A 24426-nucleotide genomic window follows, 5' to 3' on the forward strand; every position below is an offset into this window, starting at 1 on the left:
GTACAGCTCCAAGAGGCAACTAGTATATTTGATATATGAGTCTTGGCTAGAGACATAATTTGGGAGTTTTCAGCATACTAATGTGAGTGGAATTGTCCGAAGACAGTGTCAGCAGTGAGAAGGGAAGTGACCCAAATCTAGAACCAACACTAACATTTAAAGGCCCAGCTCTAGTCAGTGAGATGAAAGGAGAACCAGAAGATGGAGGAAAGAATTTCGAAGAGAGGGAGCTCTCAATCAAACGAAGCTCCTGCATCCAGCAGAATAAGCACTGCAAGACACTCTCTGTCTTTGTCCTCTTAGGGTATTAGTTAGGGACTTTGGTGAGAGCAAGCAGGTGGAGGGGGAGATGGAAGCCAGATGGCAGTGGGTTAAGGAATGAATAGGAAGTAAGGATATGGTGATACTGAGTCTTTAAAGATATTTGAGTGAGAAACCAGCAAAGAAATAGGTATCTATAGTGTCTACAGAGGAACATAATCTGGAGATTTGTTTTTTTCTGTGTTTTTTTTTTCAGATGTGGGGCAGGTGAGATTTGTTTATGTCTATTGATGTAGAAATGGTAGAGAAAAACACAAGAGAAAAACAAAGACCCGGAGAAGATTGGAGACAATGGGACGAAATGGACTAAAATGGAGGGGTCGCCTTCAAAGGGGGAATACTTGAATCTCAGAGGTAAGGGGAAGGACATGCATGCATCTTTTAAGAGTAGGACTGGAACTTTAGGAAATCACTTTTCTGTTATTCACAGGGCTCTTGGTGAAACCGGGAGGTGAAGTTCTTTGCTGAGAGTGATGGGTGAGAGGTGTGGGTTGAGGTCTTGAAGGAAACAGAGAAGAGTGAATAAACAAAAATCATTCATTCCTTTTCAAAATCTATCAATTTATTCAAAAATATTGATTGAGCATGTACTATGTGTCAGATACTATTACAGGCACTTGGGCCGCAGCAGTCAAAATACAGTACCTCAATCTTGGAATTTGCATGACAGTGACAGTGATATCTTGGTGCTACACTCTGAGGGCGTCCGTAGACAAGAAAGGCCAGAGGAGACAACCAGAGGAAAGTGTCTTGTGGTCTGGATTAAGCCATGTCGACTTTTCTCCTCCTCAGTTTCTTTATCAATAAAATGAAAGGATTGGGTTAAGTAGTTTCTTAGTTCCTCCACCCCTACCTCTCAGTGTCTTTGATTCTAAGACAGTGAGGCATCTGGAATTGCTGAAGGAACAGCGAGAGATAAGTGCTGAGTGGCCACTCTAAGCCAGGTGCTGGGCTACTTGGTTTGCACATGTTTTCTCTTCTAATTTTCACATGCAAACCAAGGTTCAACCAAGGTAAGTCAATTGCTATGGTTGCACAATGGAGCTTGGATTCAAATCCACATCTGCCTAACTTCAAATCCTTTTCCAGTAGACTCCTCAGCTTCAGAAAGAACAGAAGACCAGAAGGGCAAATAGAAACAGAGCAGATACTGTCAAGTGTCTAGAGGCAGATTTGTTTTATATCACTTCAAAGGATATAATGGATATAATGGATGGGAGTATAGGAAGGACATGTTGGCTCAACGACAAAAAGACTTTTCTGGGGGCGCCTGGGTGGCGCAGTCGGTTAAGCGTCCGACTTCAGCCAGGTCACGATCTCGCGGTCCGTGAGTTCGAGCCCCGCGTCAGGCTCTGGGCTGATGGCTCGGAGCCTGGAGCCTGTTTCCGATTCTGTGTCTCCCTCTCTCTCTGCCCCTCCCCCGTTCATGCTGTGTCTCTCTCTGTCCAAAAATAAATAAAAAACGTTGAAAAAAAAAATTTAAAAAAAAAAAAAAAAAAAAAAAAAAAGACTTTTCTGGAAACTGGAATTGTCCAACTATTGAGCTGTTTGCCTCCAAAGGTAGCAGTTTCTCACCAACGCTATTCAAGTTAAGGGTAGCGAATGTCTCTTAGGATAGTTTGGGAAGTCGTTGTTTTCAATTGTAGGCTTCTACAATTCTCCCAAATATTTTGATTTTAATACCACTCATGTATTTGCTTCTTTCCCCTCCCTCTCTCTCCTCTTGGCATCTGCTTTTTCCAACAATCTGGGTTTAGATGCTGCCTGCTGCAGCTTCTAATTTTTGACATCACAGAGCGGATACCTCCTAACCCTTCCCCTCCAATCAGGCAAGCAGGTAAGAGGTCAACTGAATTTGGAGGGAATGTGTTTGTCATTATATTGGTCTCAGGGGTCTTCTGAGATAAAGAATCTTATTCAAAGAAGAAGTTTATGGTTACTCACATGGGCTGGAAGACTTTACCGATGCCATGACACAGGAGTGGGGCTGCTTTAGAGTTCACGATGATCAGAACAATTTTACCAAAGACCTTGACAACTGGCTTCAAGCACATCCATGAAAGCTATCACAGTTGTGTCTTCCCTTGGAGACTATACCCAAGGAGGGTAAAATGACCTCCTTTTCTTTACCAGTGGACATCGATACTTACTGGAAAGTAGGACCTCCCAGGCTCTGCAACGTTTATAGTGCAATTCAAAACTGCATTGTCCTCCCTTGGAAAGTGGTATAAAGAATGCTCGGAGAGGGTGCCTGGGTGGCTCAGTCGGTTAAGCGTCCGACTTTGGCTCAGGTCACGATCTCGCGGTCCGTGAGTTCGAGCCCCGCGTCAGGCTCTGGGCAGATGGCTCAGAGCCTGGAGCCTGTTTCCGATTCTGTGTCTCCCTCTCTCTCTGCCCCTCCCCCGTTCATGCTCTGTCTCTCTCTGTCTCAAAAATAAATAAACGTTAAAAAAAAAATTAAAAAAAAAAAAAAAAAGAATGCTCGGAGAATTCTACCTGTTAGGACACACAGCCAGGCTGACCAACATGGTGGTTTCCTTGGGACTGAAGAGATCTCAAAATGTGAGATTTTCAGCGCTATCATAGGGAAAGTTCTGGGCACACTGGAATGAATTGGTCACCTTTCACCCTACACCTTTTACACCTGAGTCCAGCTAGAATAAGCCAAATGGCCCAGTGTGGTGCACTGTGGAAGAAAATGTTACTGATCCTTCTGAAAGAATATATTGTTCAATAAGAGAGATAGCAGTAAAATTTTGGTCTTATAACCAAATCAGGGTCCTTCTGAAAGCACAAAGCCAAAAGTTATTCTAACACGGCAAAGATTAAAACAAAGTCAAGTCTCTGGTCAAAGATCTGAGAGTCTACCTTTGTCAAAAAGCATGCCCAAAGTAGTTGGTAGTTAGCAGAATAGCAAACGTAGGCTAGTTTTACTCATGGCAGAGCACTATATATATATATATATATATATATATATATATATATATATATACATTGTGTTTCTCACCTGATGAATTTATGTGCCAACTGTTCCACAAAGTAATAGATTTCATTCCAGTGGTGCAGCACACTTCCTGATCTGGGAAAATAAAAGCAGATGGCACTTAATCAAGTGTTCATTCATCCTTACCTTGTATCATTTCTCTTTATGTTCTATTATCTTACATTAATTGGGCTCATTATTAGAAGCTTCTATAACTTTGGCAATCATTTGGAAAGGTGTTTAGACTCAATGTTAGCATTCTTGAAAATTTTGTTAAAGAATCTCCCTTCCCTCCCCCTTCCATCCCTTCCACCTCCACTCCACACACTAATGCACTAAAACAATACCTGGACCTACCCAGATTCACAGGTCGGTTTCAAATCTTTAAGAAACCATTGTTTCTGTGCAATTTAAATTATTCATTGATTAGGGAAGAAAAACAATTCCAGTTTATTTAAAGAAATTAGCACAAACTAGATGCCCAAAGACACAAAGACAAACAAATCCCCTTCCTCAAAGAGTCAGGTTTCATTTGCAAATACAGATGCAAAATCTCTAAATAAGATGATAGCAAAACAAATCCAGCAGGAATCCAAAAGAATAATGATTAATTAACCGGTGGAGTTTATTTCAGGAATGCATGGATGGTTCAACGTTTAAGAACATTTAATGTAACTATTTATAATAATAAAAAACGAAGAAAAACTATACAGCCTTTCATTATATTCAAAAGGAATCTTCTTCCTAAAGCAGAGGGAAGCTTTCTCTAGGACATATGGAATTATAGAACTTTAGATTTGGAAGGGGGCTTCTTTACTTCCCAAGATTGACTTCTGTTTTACTGATATCATTTATTAACTGCTTCAGTTCAGCTTGTATTTTCCACAATGCCAATACTCTCAATCTGTTGCAGTGACTTTATAGTAGGTTTTTCTGTTCTAACTCATTCTTTGTGTAGCTACGCTGGCACTTCCTTTCACTTGAGGATATGTTTCAGCTGAGCACTGCATTTCTGCCTGTCATTCTAATAATTGTTGAGGTTAAGAGTTTATTCATTCTACCCTGACATTTTGTACAAAGAGTTTCCACTTGTTTCAGATTACTTTATTCACTCATTTACCTTAATTTTAACTTCTAAAGGGTTATTCGTTGCTATTTTTCCTTTGTTTCAGACTATTTTATAAATTTTTTAATGTTTTTATTTTATTTTTTTTTAGAGAGAGGATGCACACAGGGGAGGTGCAAAGGGAGAGGGAGGGAGGGAGGGAGGGAGAGAGAGAGAGAGAGAGAGAGAGAGAGAGAGAGAGAGAGAGACTCATGCAACTCCACGCTCAATGCAAAGCCCATTGTGGGGCTCCATTCCATGACTGAGATCATGACCTGAGCTGAAATCAAGAGTCAGACGTTCAACTGACTGAGCTACCTAGGCATCCCTAGCCTATGGAAATTTAAGATGGATCTGTGCAATAGATTTTGTGCTTTCATTTTCATGGCACAACAACCCAAGAATTCTCTTCTGATTGAGTATATTCCATCTCTATAAGGAGAATTTATTTGTCTCTGCCCCACATCCAAAAATGATGTGTTTATCTGACCTGAAGAAAGGGGCACAATATGTTATGGTCATACAGTGAAAGACTCCGTATCATAAGGCTATCTCATTTTCCCCAACTTAATCTGTAACTTCAATTCTAGGAAATATTCTGAAAGGATGTTTTGTAAAACTCAAAAACTGACTTTAAAAATGAAATGAAGATTAAATGTCTAAAAATAATTAAAGAAATTGTGAAAAATAATAATAAAGCTGGAAAGCTTGCCCTATCCAATATAATGACCCCATATGCATGACACATGAAATAACTGTAGAGCCAATGGAGTAGAAGAGAGAACCCAAACCTCAACCTACATGAAGTCTTGCTATATAGTGAAAAAGTAACTCAGACTGAGGACAGAGAACTAACCCCCTAATAAATGATGTTATGACAGTGGATTTCTAATTGGGGAAAAAACCCAGTTAGATCACTGTCTCATACCAAATGTAACCCTAGATGTATTAGAACCTAATGGGAAAAACAAAACTTTAAACCATTGAGTGAATTATAGAAGGAGGCTTTTATGTCCTCAGGTTAGTGAAGGGTTTCTCCAGCCAGGTACAGAAAGTAGGAATTATTTTTTATGAAAAGGATAATTTTGACTACCTGAACCATCTACAATTCTGAATGAAAAATTGGTACCATAAACAGGTTCAAAGAAAAGAAAAGAAAAGAATGATGTCTGCAGCAAATAAAAAAGACAAAATTTGTGTCCAGGATGTGTAAATAATTGGTACAAGTAAATATTAAAAAGGCAAACAATAGAAAAATAGACAAAGGATCAGAACACACAATCCCCTAAAGGATAGTAAATCAGCATTTGAACAACATTTAACTCTTCTAGGTAATACAGAAATACATATTTAAACAATTGTTTGGGGAAAAACAAGAAATTTCCTCTGGTGGCAGCATAGAGCCCTGCAGAGTTGGGGGTGAAGAGATGGACAGATGGCGAAAGGAATCTGGCAAGGAGAGGGGTGGGGACCCCTCCTCTCAAAAATAAACCTTTTCCATTCTGGCCTCTTAGCCTTTATACATATTCCAGCTGCTTGGGACACTCCAGGTCCACACTGGTAAACTCCTACTGATTCTTTAAGACTCAACTCAGTCTCTGCCTCTTGCCTTTGACTGACATAGATGGGGCTCATCGCCCCTGCTCCATGCTCTCGGAGAACCATGTACATCTCTCAGTCATTACTATCTGCTCTCTCTGTGAGGGATTTAGGGATATTTGCCTCTCCAGCATCAACCTGGTTGTACAGCGGAAGAAAGAAGAGCATGAAAAGAAGAAGCCTTGATTGCTCAAGGAAGCCTCTTGATCTTTTGCCAGCTGGACACCAGCTCTTCAGCCCTCATTTAGGTAAACACTCTGAATTTGGTACTCAGACAGCTCCAGCCAATTCCTGTGACCCTGTGTGAACCCGAGAAGCCTTCCCACATGAGCCAGTGACTCTAGAGCACAGCTCCTTGGTCAATGGACCTACCTAATCATCAACAGAAGAACCTACTGGCAGCTGGAAGTCTCCCAAGAGCTCACCAGAATTGCATATCCTAGCCCTGGGCTTTCAAAACTTTGGAAATCCTCTTTCATTAGAATCCAGGACATCATCCTGGACAGGATTCAATTGTATACTTCAAATCTCAAAGACTGGTCCTAGCTGCTTTCCTTCAGCCATGGGGTAAATGGTCTGGTTCTGGGGTTAATGCTATATAAGTGCCTCAGAAGAGGCAACACATGACTGATGATAAGCCATAGTCCGATCTAGAAATCTACAAATCCTTTTCACTGGAACCAGGAGATTTCCTTGAACACTGGTCATCTGTGACCTCTTCTGAAATGTAGTGTTGTATGTTGGTCCAGGTGACCAGGACAAGGTCTATCTGAGGGATAGTGTAAGATGCCTAGTGATTAGAGAGGAATCCCCTACTTTCTTCATCCCAAGTTTGATTTTCTCATTAGTAGAGAAGTCCTACAGCATGGGAATTCTATAGGAGGGAGAGGAGGAGGCAAAGTGTTGGTGAAATAGGGACTTGAATCAGAACTGAGGCACTATTCTTGGTTGTTTGCCTAAGGAGGAGAGGTTTGGAGTAAATTCTCAGGTTACCATTTCTTTGTTCTCAAGGATGGTCTTTATTTAACAGCTACAAATCTATTTGCATCCCTTTACTTAAATAGGTCATTCAATAATAACTCATACTTTCACACTGTCTTAAAACATTCCTTTTTCATGATTCTTCTATCTGACTGGCATGTAAAATGTATGCAATTTGGTATTCATGTGATTTGTTGATGCCACAAATAGGGCAAGATCTGAGAAATCACCTCGGGTGTTAAAGAAAAGTCTGTATCTATCTGAAAACCTTCTTGCTAATGGGCAGGGACTGTATTTTCTCAAGAAGAAAATAAAATGAGACCCCTGAGACAAAACTGGAGGCAAGGAGATATTTGATAGGCTTGCTTCTCCTATCCCAACTCTGCTAATAATTGCCCTGAGACTGTTGAAGTTTGTTGTTTCATACTTAAACATCATCATTCTTTATGCAATTATATAAGCCTTGACCAAAATATACCGTTTTGGGGACACACTTGAAATGTACCTAGTCTGTTACCTCAAGTGTGGGTAAATATAACCTTCTCATATTCTGGGAACCAAACTGGTTTTGTCTTCTCTGGGTTACCATGGGACCCCAAGGGGTCTAACCTACTCAAGGAGCAGAGGAATATAGGGTTATCTATATCGCTGCCTTGGAATCCTTCTAGTCCTTATTACTGAGTCTTCTTAACTGGCAAAATCACACTCTGTCTCACCCCAAGGTTATATTACCCGCTGGGAAGGGAAAGAACCCCATGTCAGTTGCTTGTGGTTTTAGCCATGGAGGTGAGCTTGTTGGGGGTACTGCTTGTATTTCTTTAACCCAAATCTGCAGGAGCAAAAGGCTTAACTGCCTGGTGCCATAGTCCTGCTCCCTGCCTCATCACCACCCAGTGGTCATAGCTAGACTTCCTAACCCTGAACTCTAAATACATCATTCATGGGGCCTCTGGAAACCATCCACTGTGACCTCATCCAGACTTCTGTCATTCTGCCACATGGGATAGATATGTTAGGATAGATATAGGTCTTTGACTGAATTTGGACTTTGTGTTAAAAGATGCATGTGTCACTTGTACTTTGCCTTATGAATTGGTTTTCTGGCTTGGAATATGCCCTAGTAGGTACTCCCAGTACCTAGTTGTACCTAGTAGGTACAACCCAGGGTGGTGTGTCCATATTTGGATCATTGGCTTCCTCTCAACCCTGAGGACTTAAGTGGATTCCTCCTGGTCATAGCCAGAAATAGGGTGTTAGATGGGGAAATGGTAGAGAGTGGATTCAATTCCAGCTTCTATCCACCCTACAATGTATAAAACATACCATTAATCATATCAACCTATTTAATAGTTAATGATCTTAAAATCCCAGCTATGGAGTCCTGATGTTCTCTTCAGGCAGTAATGGCTCACCCAGCCATTGTTACCAAAGCTCCAAGGTAGAAATAAAAACTGCTTCTTAGCCCAGATTATGTAGGAACTTGCAAATGTTTCACTGGACTCTGTTATGGGTTTAAAAAAACTGCTTTTAAGACAAAGTCGGTGGCAAACTATAGTCATGGAGAGCTGAAATGTCCATGTTGTAGAAAATCAGCAGATGTGAAATGTCCCTGATATTTGACTTAATTAAATCTTAATTCAAATACAATTCTAGTCCCTGAAGATTTCCATAATTCAGCTGGGTATCAGGACAATGTGGAGGATTCAGGCTCCTTATTGGGATTTTGTGCCTTGGTTCAGTATAAGTCTCAGCAGAATTTGGAATTCAAGGGGCCTCCAGGAATTCTGCTTGAATACAGTCCTACAGAGTTCCGTGCTTGAAGATCCATTCGATACACATGGGTCCACTAAAAATCAGAGTCAATGCCTTTTCACACCATTTTTTTAACTTGACTTTGAGAAGGGTTTCCCAGATTATGGGATGGCAAAGCCACCAGTCCTTACTGCTAGCTCCACAAGAAGTAAGTGCTGGGGGCAGCTCCAAAGTTTCTTACTTATTTTTGTTTTTCTGTGCCCTCTCCAATGTTTGGAACATAGTAAGAAATCAACAAACTTTTGTGTCATTGCATTCATTATGAGTTCCCAGCAAGGGATTTCACATGTAACCTGGCATTACCCTCAGATTACTGCTCAATTACTTCCAAAGGTCTAATATGCAAAGAGTAGGAGCAAAATAAGAACTCTAAATCTCATTCTGATTTGTTTTCTGAAATACATTCTTTTGTGCTTATGTGAGTTTCCAAACCTCCCTGTGGTTAAGCTCCTTAGAAAACACAGGCTCTTTCCATTAGCCACACACACAACCAGAGTCAGAAAGAATCAAGTGGGCCAAACTGAGTTTAAATTGTCTCCCCTTCTTTTGCGCATGGGTTAGAATAAGACGAAAGGGAAAACAGAGCTTATTTTTGAAGCCATCACCCACAAGTCTTTTAATCCTGGAAGAGAGAGTTGCTCTAACGATGGAAATTATAAAACTGTCAGTCCCACTCTTCCTTAGCCCCACCCAACTGAAGTCACTGATGTCCTAAGTGACCCACCCAGGTCCCCAGCTAATCCTGGAAGGGTGCGCAGGCTCAGGCGCCACTAAGTGGGACAAGCAATTAGTTAGTCCGTCAAAGGCCCAGCATTCATTGGCCCCCTCCCTCTGCTCCCCAGCTTCTTCTGTGGCCTCCCTCATTCCTCCTAACCTCACATTGCACTCAAATTGGCTGGAGCCCGAAACCCAGCCCACGCCTTATCCTCCTATTACTGACAGGGTTCATGGCCAAGCCTTCCTCATGCTTAAAAAGCTTGACCTTGACTCTTGCCTCTATTCCAACTTCTTCAGATACCAGTCCAGACCCAAACCAAACCATTGAGCACTCCACTTTGAGTTTGGGGGCTCCTCTCTATGTTGTGGAGACCCCAGCCCAGGACACCCAGCCCCACCCTGCTGACTTGTGAGGAATTTTTCCTTTAGTCAATCTAACTGATGGCTGTAAAAACAATGACTTTCAAGCTGCAGAATGCAACCTATTAGTGATTTGGGAAATCATTTTGGTAGGATATTGCCAACATTAAAAACAAAATGAGGCAGAATGGAACAGAAATATTAGGATCTATTGCATGCTATAACAGAACGTAATTCTGTGTGGAACTTCTTGTCAATTATATGTAAGTAATATGATAGATAGATAGATGGATAGATGTAAACTGTTATTTTCTCTTGCAAATCAGAGCAAAAGGATATTATAGCAAAATAAGTACTCCTTTCATCTCTATTAATTTGACTTTTCCAGCACACACACACACACACACACACACACACACACACGGAAAAACCTAAAATATTATCTGATACCAACTATTCGTACGTTTGGTGCAAATTTAACACAAAACTATAGTTGTTTGGAAAACAGAAATTGGTTAGTTGTCCAAAAGGTATTTCCCCTCATTAAAATGAACACTAAGATGTGATAGGTGAGACCCCCCCCCCCAGGTTACCAGCCAAAGCCACCAACATGATGTGTGGATGACCACTAGGTGACCATGACCAGACAAGGACAGTAACGTGGCTGCCAGGGAAGTCAGAGGCCCCCTTCACATGCATGCCAGGAGGACACAATAAGCCATGTGAGTGAGAGAAGTGGAGGGCGGGGAGGGACAAAACCTCAAATTTGATATACTGACTGTTTAAATTCTTGCACTGGGCTATGATTTCCAGTTTGGAAAAAAGTGGTCTCTTCTGCTCACCCCACCTGCACCCAGCAGGAAGGTCTTTTTGGATTAAAAAAGCAGCTTTAAACTATTTTCTATATATCCAAGTACAGTAAAAATGGGTTTTTTTTCTACCCTGGGATACATATATTTGTAATTACTGCATTTCTTTATACAGGAATTTACTCTTGAGGCTGTTCAGACCAGCAGTTATGAACACTGACTTGGTGAATGCCCATGTGAGTTTAAACTCCTGATGTGAGTTCAGACTCCTTCCTGTTCTTCCACTTACTAGTATGGTATTTGAACAAGATGTTTTCCTTTCTTACACTTCAGCTTCCTCCTTTATACAATGGGGATAATAGTATCTATCTCATAAGGATTGTTTTAAGAATTAAATCTAATGATCCCAAGGTGCCAAGTATCCTGCCTGAAACACAGTGAGCACACAGGACAGTGGCCGCTCTACCTCCCTTCCCACCATCATGATTATTAAAGTCCCAGGGGTAAGATCTGAAGTGCTTGTTTCTTATCCATCACTGACACCTGGGATTATCTCTTTCTGAAATATCTCTAAGTTTTATAGATGAAAATGGATCTTCACTGCAATTTTTATTTGGATGGACTTAATTATAAGCCACAGATTTTTTTTCATATTTATTGTGCACTTTCTGTTTTAAAAACACTGAGTATCAATAAGCATTCTTTTCTTTTTTTAATGTTTACTTTTGAGAGAGAGAGAGAAACAGAGTGTGAGCGGGGGAGGGGCACAGAGACAGAGAGATACAGAATCCGAAGCAGGCTCCAGGCTCTGAGCTGTCAGCACAGAGCCTGACATGGGGCTTGAACCAACAAGCTGTGAGATCATGACCGCAGCATGACCTCAGCCGAAGTCCGACACTTAACCGACTGAGCCACCCAGGTGTCCCTTGAATATCAATTAGTACCAACGATATAATTTGCAGAAATCAGTGCAAAATGAAAAGGAAAGCCTCTTGTTCAAAAATTACTAAAAATTTCAAGATGGTGACAGCACAGCATTAAACCAAGTGCCTGACCTTTGTAAGTGCGGGCTCCTGGGTGACTGCACAGGTCCCATGTGCCCGTGAGGCTGACCCTGCCATCAATATCCTTTGCCCATTTTCTACTGGGGTGCAAATGTTTTCGTAGCCCAGCGGTCAGCAAACTCTCTGTAGAGGGCCAGACAGTAAATACTTCAGGTTTGCAGAGTATGGTCCCCATGGCAACTGCTCAAATCTGCTGTTGTAGCACAAAAGCAACCATTGAAAGCAGCCACTGATAATACATAAATTTAAAAAGTGTGGTGATGCTACAGTTGTATTTACAAAAACAGTCTGCAGGCCATAGTTTGCCAACCTCTGTCCTAGACAGTGACTTTCTTTCAGTTTTTCTCATCACAAAAATCTATGTATTTTTCCTGGTAGCTAAAGTTTGAGTGTAGCTAAACTTTAGTGTATTTTTCCTGGTAGCTAAAATTTTGCTACTTATTTCCTGTTATTTATTGCTGAGAATGTGGACTAGAAAAATTGTGCCTTGGGATATATACGGAGGCATTCTTTGCAACTTAATAAATATTTCATGGATATTTGAAAAGAAAGTTTATTCTCTGTGGGGTATATGGTTCAAAATATATGTATTAAAACAGCCTCATTATTCATACCCTCTATGTCCTTTGAGCACTTAAGTGTTCAGAGAGATGTCTTTTCAGATTCCACTAAGAAAATGATTTGTTTTTCATCTGCGGCAGTCAAGAATAGATGAGAGTTATCTTAATACATTCCCTAAATATTGAAGCACCCTTGCATTTCTAGGATAAACTTTACTTGGTCTTGGTATATTCTTCTTCTACTACACTGTTAGTATTATTTTGATGATATTTGATTTTGGATTTAAAGTTTTTATTCAGTTTGGTCAGAAGGTTTGCATATGAACATGTTATCTTTAGTAGATATTGATATCAGATATATACAAGCTTCCTAAAATAAACTGGGAGACTCCATCTTTTTCTGTTTTCTGGAAAAGTGTGATACTGAAATTTTCTGTTCCTTGAAGATGAACTTTTCTAGAACTTTCCATGAAACCCCACTGGTCCAAAACCAAAGGACCTACTCACAAAGGCAAACTAGTCCCTCTCAAATGTCCACATTCTACTGGGAGGGGGTGGAGGAGGCAAAGTTGGAAAGATCGAGCATTTTGCCTAACTGAATTTTCTAAAATCGCAACATTGGACTCTTATTATCACTTTGGTTCAAAATTTAGGGATTTCCATAACTCTTACTACTCAGTAGGTGGACCTGGGAGGAAGAAGAGGGTTTGGGGAGCTAAAAGTAAACTACATTTTGGTTTGTTGTTGTTGTTTTGTTTTGTTTTGTTTGTATATGAATGTAGTGGAAGTAATTTTTTTTATATCCTGAGTAAAAAATTTCTATTTTTCACTTCCTCTTTTGAGAATCTATCCATTAAGTTTTACGTGTCTGTATAACCTCATATTAACTTCTCTGGGGCCAATTACCTCTGTTTCTTTTATGCTACATCTTTTTCTTGCTCTTTATTTCCAATATACTCTACATTTTGATGTCAATATTTTCTAGCAATTTTTCTCAGTAAGGGTATGTGGATGGCATACATTTTGAATTTTGAAAGTCTAGTTATGAAATTTAAATATCACATTTCACTCAGAACTCTATAATTACTGAGGGTTTTTTTTTTTTTTGAGCATTTAATGTTGTAGGCCAAAAAGAAAAAAAATCTAGTATCAGTCTGAGTCTTGCTTTTTTTGTGGGGGGGAGGGAAATCTAATTTTTTTCTTTTTTGGAGGAATGTAGACATTTCTATTTAATCTTATATTTTAAGAATTTATCTATAAGGTTGTGTATGTTGTGGATCCTTTTAAAAATTAATTAGTTTGAGTATTTGGTAGGTCCTCTAAATGTTCTCTTTTCCTAGAATTTTTATAGTAAATATATTGTATATAGTTTATATAGATATATTTTTTATTGTGTATATATATATATGTGTGTGTGTGTGTGTGTGTGTGTGTGTTTATATATCCTGTTCCTAGCACCTATCTCCTGTCTCATCATTTTCTTTTTTTTTTTTATTTTTTAAATTTTTTTTTTCAACATTTTTAATTTATTTTTGGGACAGAGAGAGACAGAGCATGAACGGGGGAGGGGCAGAGAGAGAGGGAGACACAGAATCGGAAACAGGCTCCAGGCTCCGAGCCATCGGCCCAGAGCCTGACGCGGGGCTCGAACTCACGGACCGCGAGATCGTGACCTGGCTGAAGTCGGACGCTTAACCGACTGCGCCACCCAGGCGCCCTGTCTCATCATTTTCAACTCTATATTCTTTCTGCTTGAGTTCTGGGAATAACTTCTTAAACTGTCTTCTGATGAACTGAATTTATTTTCTGCAGTATGGTGGTCATTGTTTCCAATCGATTTGAATAGTCAGAAATATACTTTCCAAAATCTTCTTATTTTCAGCATGTTCCTTTTTCCTGACAGGCTGCTCTTGTTTGTTGATGTATTATTATCTAAAATTTACTGATGATACTAACTGGACATATATTTGCTTAAATGGCTTCAATGGTCATTGCCACTTCTTTTATATAATAACTATTATATTTAAAGTTTTCTTTAATCTTGATTCACTTTTTGGTAATTTCCTGAAAATTATCCCTACTCCCTTTTTTTTTAGAAGAATCCATATGTATTTGAAAATGTTTTCCTATTTTCTTCACATGTGACATCTTTGCTGAATATAACATTGTAGGTCATAAATTTATCCATCAAAATTCTCCACCATTTAATGTGTCAGAACCTTTGTAGGTAACCTGTGTCTTTACCACTCGTAAAATTCTTCTTTTGTCTTTGAAATTAAAAAGGATCACAAGGACATACCTACGTACTCATCTCTTTTAATTAACTAACTTTTATTGCTTCTTGATAAGCCTATTCAATCTTCATTTTCAGGTTTTTCTTAAATCAGGAAAGTTCTATTCAATCTTTGAGTGTTTATTCTAGACTATTCTTTAGCAACTGAAATTATCCAGTATGTTGGATAATTGGATATCTATTTTCATCATTCAATATTTCTTACCTTCTCTCTTATCACTTTATCTAACCCATTTTCCTATTCAAATTTGGAGAATTTCTCAAACAAGGCTTCATCAATTCATTTCATTTTCTCCATTGTTGGTTTGGCTCTTTACTGCTTCTAAGGTGAGTTTACATTTTCCCTATTATTTCATATTTTGTTAACTGCTCATATTTTGTTTTTGTTTTTGTTTTGCCTCATTTCACACTCATAAACTTCTCTAGGAACTTAATCCGGAAGAAGGGAGTTGCTTTTGATGGCTAAAATAAGCTTAGGTTATTGTTCCATCACTTAGAGAAGAATAGGGAATGGAATAGACTCTTATCATTTGCCACAGATGAATTTCATCCTCACAAGGTTTGCATGTTTTTATTTGGACATGGTTACATCCATTCCAGCTTGTCATTGGTAGGGGTTTTTGGCCTGGTATTCACTTCAGGTTCATATTTTGTTGTACCAGACATCTTTCCTGGCCCTTACTGTATCTACAGAATCAAAGACAGAACTCTGCCATTTCCCTGGAGGTCCAGGATCTATGAAGGTCCGGGATCTATGGGGAGGACTCAGTGAAGCTGGACAGAACCAGGGTCATGAAGATGACTGGGGCTCATGGGATCTCTCTTTTGTGGCTTAATTGTCCCTTCCTTATCCAGTGTAGTGGCTTCTGTACAATGCAGAAGGGCTTCAAGGAGATGGTTCTCATCACTCTTATGTCCCACTCTTTACTTCAAACTCACTTCTAGATTTGGGATTGTTTTTGTACCTTCTCCCAAATCTTACTCTCCCTGTTTTCTACAACTTGGCAACAGAGTTGAAAGTAGAGCCTGGCTAACATCCTTCAAACTCAGTCCATCTGTTTTGTTTCTAGTGGAATTTCTTACAAGTGTGCTGCATGTCAATGTCACTATCTTTAGTCTTTGGACCTGATGCAGGCCGCCCCCAGATGCCTCCTTAAGACTTTCTCTATTAGGGGATTGGGGCAGTTGTAGATGATAGTGGGGGAGGTGGTGAAGGAGAAGTTGTGTATGTTCATCTTTCTTTTCAGAAATCCTAAACAAACTTTCTTATCTCCTACTAAGACCATCAGCTCATTAAATTTTAGTTCCAGCATTTATGATACCCTGAAAGTGCACTTCCAAAAGTCGCCAATGCTTTATTTCTGCTAGAATATATGGCCTTTCTCAGTTCTCATCTTGCTGGATGTATTTATAATATGCATAAATACAACACACTCTATTTATTGTTTCAACAAATGGATTTTTGAATGCTACTAGGTCCTTTCGAACCTATAAAGATTAATAATTCCAACGCTTGATATTTATTAAGTACTTACTAAGCAGCAGGTATTGTGGTGAGCACTTTACCCACATTACCACTTAGTAATAGTAGCTAACACTTCATGAGAACTTTCTACATGCTCATAGGGTTCTGTTCTAGGCACAACCACCCCATGTGATAATATTATCTCCCTTTTTACAAATGAGGAAACGGAGTTCACAAAGAGGTTAAGTAGCTTGCTCAAGGACACACAACTAGTTAAATGGTAGAGTTGGAATCTGAACTCAGGTGGTCTGGCTCTAGAGTCCACACTCTTAGTCTAAACACTGTTCAGTCTCCTTTCTGGTGTTTAAACCTGGGCTTTTAACACCTATGCAACACTGCCTCCCCATGGAGGGGTCAGGAAATGCACAATTACAATTTATAATGCTAGTTATTAATAGTGAGAAGTGCTAGAAAATCTCCACAAATTCTTATGGGAATGTGGGAGTGGGTATCCCAGGAAAATTGGGGCACTTGGGGAGAACCAGGAGTGCTGTATTGGTTGACCATTTTAATGGAGTAAAGCATACAAGGAGCTTCACCAGTTTGGCCTTTAATCATCTCCCCTTTTGTTTCTTTGATATTGTCTTTTATGACAATTAACAATCAGGATGGCCATATACGTTAAAATCCAAACGGACATTTTCAAAAGTAAAATAAAACCATTAATAATTGTGCTGGGACAAGAAGCATAAGCCAGTAATGTCCTGGGCCGTGATTTATTGATTAGTGGTTAGATTATGGCTGTCCAATGGCATCTTGAATTTCCTTTTATTATTTTGACTGGTGTATAGGTACAGTTAGGATACTTCACTTTTTAAATTTGCTATGTGATTTCCATAAATTTGGTATTTGCATTACCTTGTATGTGAGAAATGATGTCAGAATGACTATGATTCTGATCATAATCCTTTGCCACCAAGATCTTGGGAAAGCTCTGTTCCAGGTGGTTCCTACAGGTATTTATTAACTGGAGCTGTACATGGTTGAGCATCAGGATTTGAGGCAAAGAAGATAAGGCCACTGAATGAGACCCCAGAGGATGAACACTAAGGGTTATTCCTTTCCATCTCTTGATAATCAACCATCCTGCTGCTTATCATGCAATGTGAGTTGTTATGGAGTTGAGACATTCTGAATAAGGAAGGGATTTTGAATGAAGATGTGATGTAGAGAGGTGATTGTTCTTTTTTTTTTTTTTTTTTTTTTTTTTTTTTTTTTTTTTTTTTGTACTACAGAGAGCCCACAACTAGTGATAGGAGGGGGCCAAGTACTAATGATCATCTCATAAGGGTGAGAGGGCATCACCTATGTAAAGATGGGAGTGGTGATAAAGGGCATTAGCTAAAGGCAAGAAAGTGCATGAGTTAGTTCGGGGAACCACATGGTACAGTTTTGTTGGAAATTACAAAGGTATAGGTTGTGGTAAGAGATGAAACTAGGGAAATAGTGGCCTGAGCAATAAGGCTCTTGAATACCTTGCTAAAGAGTTCACATTTTACTCTAAAAGAGTTCTGGGTAAGTGTTTAAAGGTCAAAGGATGGGTCAGATGATGTCAAGATTAGATGTGTGTTCTAAAAAGATTAATTTGGTGCCACTGTCAAGAATACATGGGGTGGGGGAAGGGCGAAGAAAGCAGGTAAGGAGACCAATTTAGAGACTCTTTCAGCGAACTGGTTGAGAAAAGGGAAAGGCCTGAGCTAAGGCACCGAGGAGGCAGAGAATGGGGTCATGTGGGATGATCACAGGAAAGATGTCAGGGCAGGTGTTGTCCAGCCTTGCAGTATGAGAAAGATACTCCCAGATCTTTGGTGTAAGTGGCTGGGGTTTGTGGTGATGTCATTCACCAAGACTAGAAATAGAGGAAAAGATGATATAAAGGGGTAAACAGTGGATTATTCTTCCACTGGAATTCTCTCTCTCCTTGCCTCGGTGGTACAATTCTTCTCTGGTTCTCTTCTGACTGTTCTGGAAACTTCTTCTCAGTTAGTGGAGTTTCTTCTTTGGCACAGATATTCCTGTTGGCAACTCCTCTAAGGTTGGACCCTGGCCATCTCTGTCAATAAACTCCACCTCTTCTTGACATTTTAAAAATCCTGAGATTATCTTGGTATCATCTCGGTATTATTTATTATTCATATCCACATTTTCGACTACTACCCTTGGGCTAACAACACTCAAATCTTTATTCTCAGTCTCAGGGTATAAATCCAACTGCCTGCTCAGCATCTCCACCCAAATGCCCTACGTGTTCAGACTCAACACATCCACACCAAGCCTTCTTTCCTTCTGAAACCTCCTCCTTACTCTCTCAAGACTCTTTCCTCTTCCACATCCCATGTTCATCAGGTCCTGTTGCTACAAAAGAGCTCTCAATTTCATCTATTCTCTTCCTCATTCCTACTACAAGAATAGGTGGGATATAGATAGAAGCTTGCCACTTTTGTCTCTAGAAAACTTTAATCCCATAACCTATTGCTGACATTAAAAAATCCACTCTTCCTAGATTCTTTCCCTGTCACTCTCCCTGTCATGTTTACACCACAAGGGAGGTGGGTCACTTTGCTATCCTGTATGTTACCCCTTTGCGAGCAATGTCTTCTTCTTTACTTGGTTACCTGGCAAAATCCCGCTCAATGTTCAAGTTCCAGCTCCAAAGTTACCTCCTCTATGAAGCCTCCTAGGCCTCTCACATCTCACCCAAAATTATTTTACCAACTCTGTTTCCCTAGCCCTTTGTCTCTTCTACCAAAATGTGAAATCTTTGAGAACCAGAGACCTCCAGAAGTTTAGCACGGTTTGAAAATTCTGCATTAAATCGGTGTATCCCTTCTCCTAGCCAGGTAGTCCTGCTTGGAATCTAGGGAGGTGTATTTTGTTAGAGACCCACATCCTCTTTTTCCAGGGGGTAATTACCACCAGCAGCAGCATCACCATCACCATTACCATCTGTCATTTGGGTACTCACATACCAAATGCTTCATTACATGTTTTAATCTAATGTTATTCTATAACACTTCTGTGAGGCAGAAATTTAAGGCCTATTTTATTGATAAGAAGACTGAGGTTCAGAGAGGCTAAGTAATTTTCGACAAGGTCACAAAGCTTGGTGAAAAGGCTGAGCTGGTGTTTAAAGCCAGAAATGTCTGATTCCAAAGTTGGCTTTCTTAACGCTTATGCCTGAGCCTTGGTTCATTCTCCTGAGGCACTGGAGCCACATTTCATGTGTGACATCTCAATAGAAAGGGAACAAAGGACTGTACTGGCAAATACACGGCTTAGATATATATGCATACATGATAGGGCCTGGTAACACTAAAGGGCAGTGCATAGTCTGTCTGATCTCTGCTCTTCCTTCTCCTCATCAGGTTGGACTTTTCTACCACTGCCTAAAATAAGAACTCTGCTTGGTGTCCAGTTCTGAGGTGCCTGCTGCCTCAGCGACATCTCACCATAGAGGAGAAAGGACATCATTATGGGGCAGCTTTCCTTGTCTTCCTGTTCACTCTTACCATTTATTATGGGAGGGAGACCCACATCAGAATCACCTGGGAATTTTTTCCAAAATATACATGCTTGCCTTGGCCTTCTCAGGTTCTGATCTGGCCCTTGGTTAAGAACTACTGGTTGAGGGGCCCCTGGGTGGCTCAGTCGGTTAAGCGTCTGACTTCAGCTCAGGTCATGATCTCACAGTTTGTGAGTTCGAGCCCCGTGTCAGGTTCTGTGCTGACACCTTGCTCAGAGCCTGGAGCCCGCTTCAGACTGTCTCCCTTTCTCTCTGCCCCTCCCCGCTCACACTCTGTCTCTCTCAAAAATAAATAAACATTAAAAAAAAAAAAAAAAGAACTACTGGTTGAAGACATTCATTTCCAAGGTCTACAATTTCCACTTGTCCTTATCAATGAAACCTTCCCATTTCTTCCAGACAAAATGCTCGTCCTGCTCAGCTGCAGTCCAGGGATGCTAGGAATCAACATCATTGCCATGCCTTGCTCTACCTGACCGTCTTTCAGTCAGGGGTTCTCGACCTGGGCAGTACTATCTCATAAGAAGACATTCAGAAATAAATATAGGAGCATTTATTTATTGGTTATCACAATGATCAATATGGCTACTGGCATTTACAAAGCAAGGATCAGTAATGTTAAGCATCCTACAGATCCCCACATTGAAAAAATGTCCTACTAACATTGTCAACAGCACCCTCACTGAGAAACACATTTGGTGTTTGATTTAAGCTTTGGATAAGTTTATTCAATACATGGGCATCCTCTGGGCTCAGCTGCTGCAGTGTCCGGGGGCTGCTCTCCCTTGCCAGCCTCCCAAGTTCCCTCATATCCTATAAACTATGGAAAAAGAGATTCTTAGTTTTCAGATGTTCATGTAATACAAAGGTGGCAGGAAAGCTTGTCTAATCTCCATTTCTGCTTTCCATTTAATCTAATTTAACTCCTTACCCACTAAGATGTGGGAAGAATGGGGAAGGGGGGAAAAGAGCAGGAGCCATCACTGCCTCATGGGCAGATTGAACTATCATGTCTGACAGGAATCCCAGGTTCATGAATAAATACAAGATCTAGCTCAAAACCAACCGTTTCCCATCTGTCTTATGTATCTCTGCCCTCTCTCAGTGACTACTCCTTTCTTGCTTACTCAGGACAAACCCGTGTATAATTATAGGTTTGCAGTAGAGGCTTTTAATGCCCACCCATATCTGGCTTTCCTCTCCTTTTAGACATGGGAAGATGACCTTTTTCACCCTCTTTCCATAGGCTGAGGCCAAGTAGCTAGTTCTGACCAATGTGTTGTGAGTGGAAGGATGTGTATCAGTTTCTGCTGGAGCATTTCATTGCCAGTGAGAGACCCTCCAGCATTTTCTTCTCTTGTAGCTGTCATGGTGGAAGCTGGTGTTAAGATGACGTCTCCACCAGCTTGGCTCCCAGAACAACTACCCTGAGCAGAGAGCCCTTGCTGACTCCCATCCAACATGTGGAGTAGGCAGAGATTATAAACAAAAGTTTATACCTTTGTTGCTTTCAGTCACTGAGATTTTGGGAATTGTTTGTTATTACAGCATAACTTAACCTATCCTGATTGATTCAACGTTCATTTGCATGTTTAGATTTTTTTCAGCTTTGTGCGTAGATCGTGAGTCAGAGTGGCTTGGGTTTGAGGCTGAGTTTCACCACTTAGAGTGACCTTGGCTAACCTTTCTAAACCTCAATTTTCTCATGTGTCAAATGGTGATCATGACTGTACTAACCTTACGTGGTTGTAAAAGCTAAATGGAGTAATACAAGAAAAGCACTTACCACAGTGTCTGGCAGGTAGCAAGGGCTCAGTAAATGTTACTTACTATTTTTTTTATTGTTGATCTAAAATTGACTTTACTTGCCCCCTGCCCCAAATCCTCAGGAGCCTTTAGCTTTGGCTGCCTAGAATCCTTCTAATATCCTTCTGCCTAAAAAGCAAATAGTCTGGAACTGCTTCCTGCTTCTTTTCCATTCCTTGCAGCTCCCAGAACGGGACATGCTTGCAATAGACACTGTGTTACCTATATCTTTAATTGAGTACACACTTGTGATTGGAACTGAGAAAGTATTTATGCCAAATGAATGAAAGAATCAGCCAAAATGAAGAAACCTGATTACTTTTTTCAGTATGAAACTGGCATGTCTGGGAAACATGTCAGGAGATGTCCAAATACTTATTTTGTCTTTTGTTGCTGAGTGATCGCTGGGAAAGGCAAAATCCAGTCTCTTGGCCACAAATCAAAAATAGACATACATTCCAAATTAGCAGAGAGAAAATCCCATTTGCATTTATGTGACAGCCAAACCTTGCTAAGGGATGCCAGAGTTTGTTTCTGGACCTCTGGGAGTCCTTTAGCACTTGAAGATGATTACAGGTTATCTTAGGACAGGCGCCTTCCTCCAACACTCTTGGATTCTATTCTCAACTTGACACTGGGTTTTACCAGGTCTCCATAGCTAAGGAAACTAGAAGCAATTACTTGGCTAATCCAGACAGAAATACAAAACAAAACACCTATGCCTTATTTTTATTTTTGACCCATATGCCAATCTCCAATTTGTAGGCAGCTCTACCAACTATTAACTAGTCTAATACGCCCTTTTCAAACCTGGAGCCTAACTGGAGAAACATTTAAAACCAACCATAAAGTCCATTTCAATACGAAAAGGAAAGAAAGAAAGAAAGAAAGAAAGAAAGAAAGAAAGAAAGAAAGGGAGGGAGGGAGGAGGGAGGAGGAAGGAGGGAAAAAAGGAGAAAAAGGAAGGGAAGAAAGAGAAGAGAAAGGGAGAGATTGATTGATTCCTGGCCCCTGAGGAAATTTTTTTTTTCTTTAAATGAGGCCTCTCATAACTATTATTGTAGCATTTTCAAGATATCTTATAATGGACTTTTTGTTTTCCTTATTCAGAGCTAATTTTGCATTTTTATTACTCAAAGCCCTCTTTCAAGGTATTCCTGAAAACAAGCTACATCTGAAAACATTCAACACGTCTACAAGAGTTGAATTTCCTTTTTCCATCAGATTCAATCTGAACAAATTAACAATTTATTGGACCGTTAACTGCATCCTAATCAGATATCCTGAATGCACCTTAGAGTCCTATCCATCAGCTCTCATCTCTGTGGGCTGCAGGGGGCTGGAGTCCTTGAAACTTTCAATCAACTATAGCTGATTTAGCAAAGCAGTAGTTCCTCAATTAAGTAATGTTGGTTGCCTTATGTACCATCATTTACTGAAACTCTGATGCAGGGATTTTTCATTCCTGGAACCCACCCAGTTCCTCTAGTTGGACTGCCATGTGCTTCTCATTATAACCCAAGTACACAGGGCAGCGATGAGTGGAGAAAGCGGGGCTCGGAGTCAGGATCAGACATCAGCCCAGCTCTGTCATGAGCTAATCCTAGGTCCTCGGGCAGGTCACTTAATCCAGTGGGTTGAACAAAGGTTTAACGGTTTGCTCATCAGTAAACTAAGGACACTAGTGCTTGCCTTAGCTACCAAGAAAAGTTGTCTTTGGGGCACTTGTGAGAATGTGTAAGTATCAGGAGACTTCAGTTTTGACTCTAAAGATTTCTTTTGTAAGTTGGTAGTTGGGAACCCAGAAGTATTTTCTCAGGAAAACGATACCATACCCGGTGGTGAAGTTCCCAGTCTAATGCTACAAGAATCTATTTAACGGCCAAGTCCCTGGAGTATAACACATGGTAATGGTCCTACAGATCATCACCACTATGGGATCATCCAGTTGTGGTGCTGAGGGTAGAACTCTGGGTGAGCGGCAATGGGGTCTCCTTGTATGGGGAGAAGAGAAAGAGAAAATTCTTTCCTACCAAACAGGAAGGAAATAGCAGAGGGCTCTAGTGGTAAAAGAAGACATGCTGAGCCTGTGGAGAGCCTTTACAAATGTAAGGATATATTATTGGCTGTGGTTTTGGAAAGTCCTATCAATAAAGTTATTTGGTGCTTACTGTCCCCTCCAGCCCCCTGTCTCCTCCACGCCTCCTGCTATCGACATCATCCTATATTTGAAGTCCTTTTTTTTATTTAAAAAAATGTGGGTTTTTTTTTTTGAGAGACAGTGAGAGAGAGAGAGAGAGAGAGAGAGAGAGACAGAGTGCATGTGTGGGGGGAGGGGCAGAGAGAGAGAGACATAGAATCAGAAGCAGGACCCAGGCTCTGAGCTGACAGCACAGAGCCCGACATGGGGGTCAAACTCACGAACTGTGAGATCGTGACCTGAGCTGGTCAGATGTTTAACAGATTGAGCCACCCAGTTGCCCCTATTTGAAGTCTTTAGGGCACTCATGAATATAGCCAGCACTTTCCCAAGACTCATGATGGAAAATCCACTTTTTCCATTTAAGTAACTAACCATTCCCTATAAAACTGACCCATGTATGATACATAAATGTATAGTATCATAGCAGGGGAGTCCTGGGAGAGAGGAAAGGTACATTTATGTCCATGGACCACTCAACAGGATGCATGAATCTTAGAGGACCCCTGGAAAAGTGAAAGGAAGCTAGCTTCTCCTTGTTTTTGTCTGCATAAAGCCTTCCAAATCTGACTCCTCAAATCCCTGATTGAATTCCCAGCAATCTACTTTTCCTGACTGTAACCAGAAAAGCATGTTTAAATGAAGATGAAATTCCATCAGTATAAAGCCTTGTGAAGCCCAGTCCACCAGCCCCATCGCCAAAGCCGCTAATAATGCCCTATTGTGTTACTGTGGTAGTCTAGGTTATCATTATGAAGTCTTGCTCCT

General features: G+C 40.4%; 2 protein-coding genes across 3 annotated transcripts in view; one reads left to right on the forward strand and one right to left on the reverse strand.

Moving 5' to 3' along the window:
• GKN2 (gastrokine 2) overlaps positions 1-24426 on the forward strand; it is a 326208-nt gene that overhangs the window by 236371 nt on the left and 65411 nt on the right. The window lies entirely within an intron of this gene.
• ANTXR1 (ANTXR cell adhesion molecule 1) overlaps positions 1-24426 on the reverse strand; it is a 222548-nt gene that overhangs the window by 193655 nt on the left and 4467 nt on the right. Inside the window, exon 2 of the mRNA XM_058683850.1 lies at positions 3329-3400. Coding sequence (XP_058539833.1) covers positions 3329-3400 — 72 coding nt within the window. The remainder of the gene's footprint in view (positions 1-3328; positions 3401-24426) is intronic.

This window comes from Neofelis nebulosa, chromosome 9 (genome assembly GCF_028018385.1).
Source record: "Neofelis nebulosa isolate mNeoNeb1 chromosome 9, mNeoNeb1.pri, whole genome shotgun sequence".
Classification (NCBI taxonomy): Eukaryota; Metazoa; Chordata; class Mammalia; order Carnivora; family Felidae; genus Neofelis; species Neofelis nebulosa.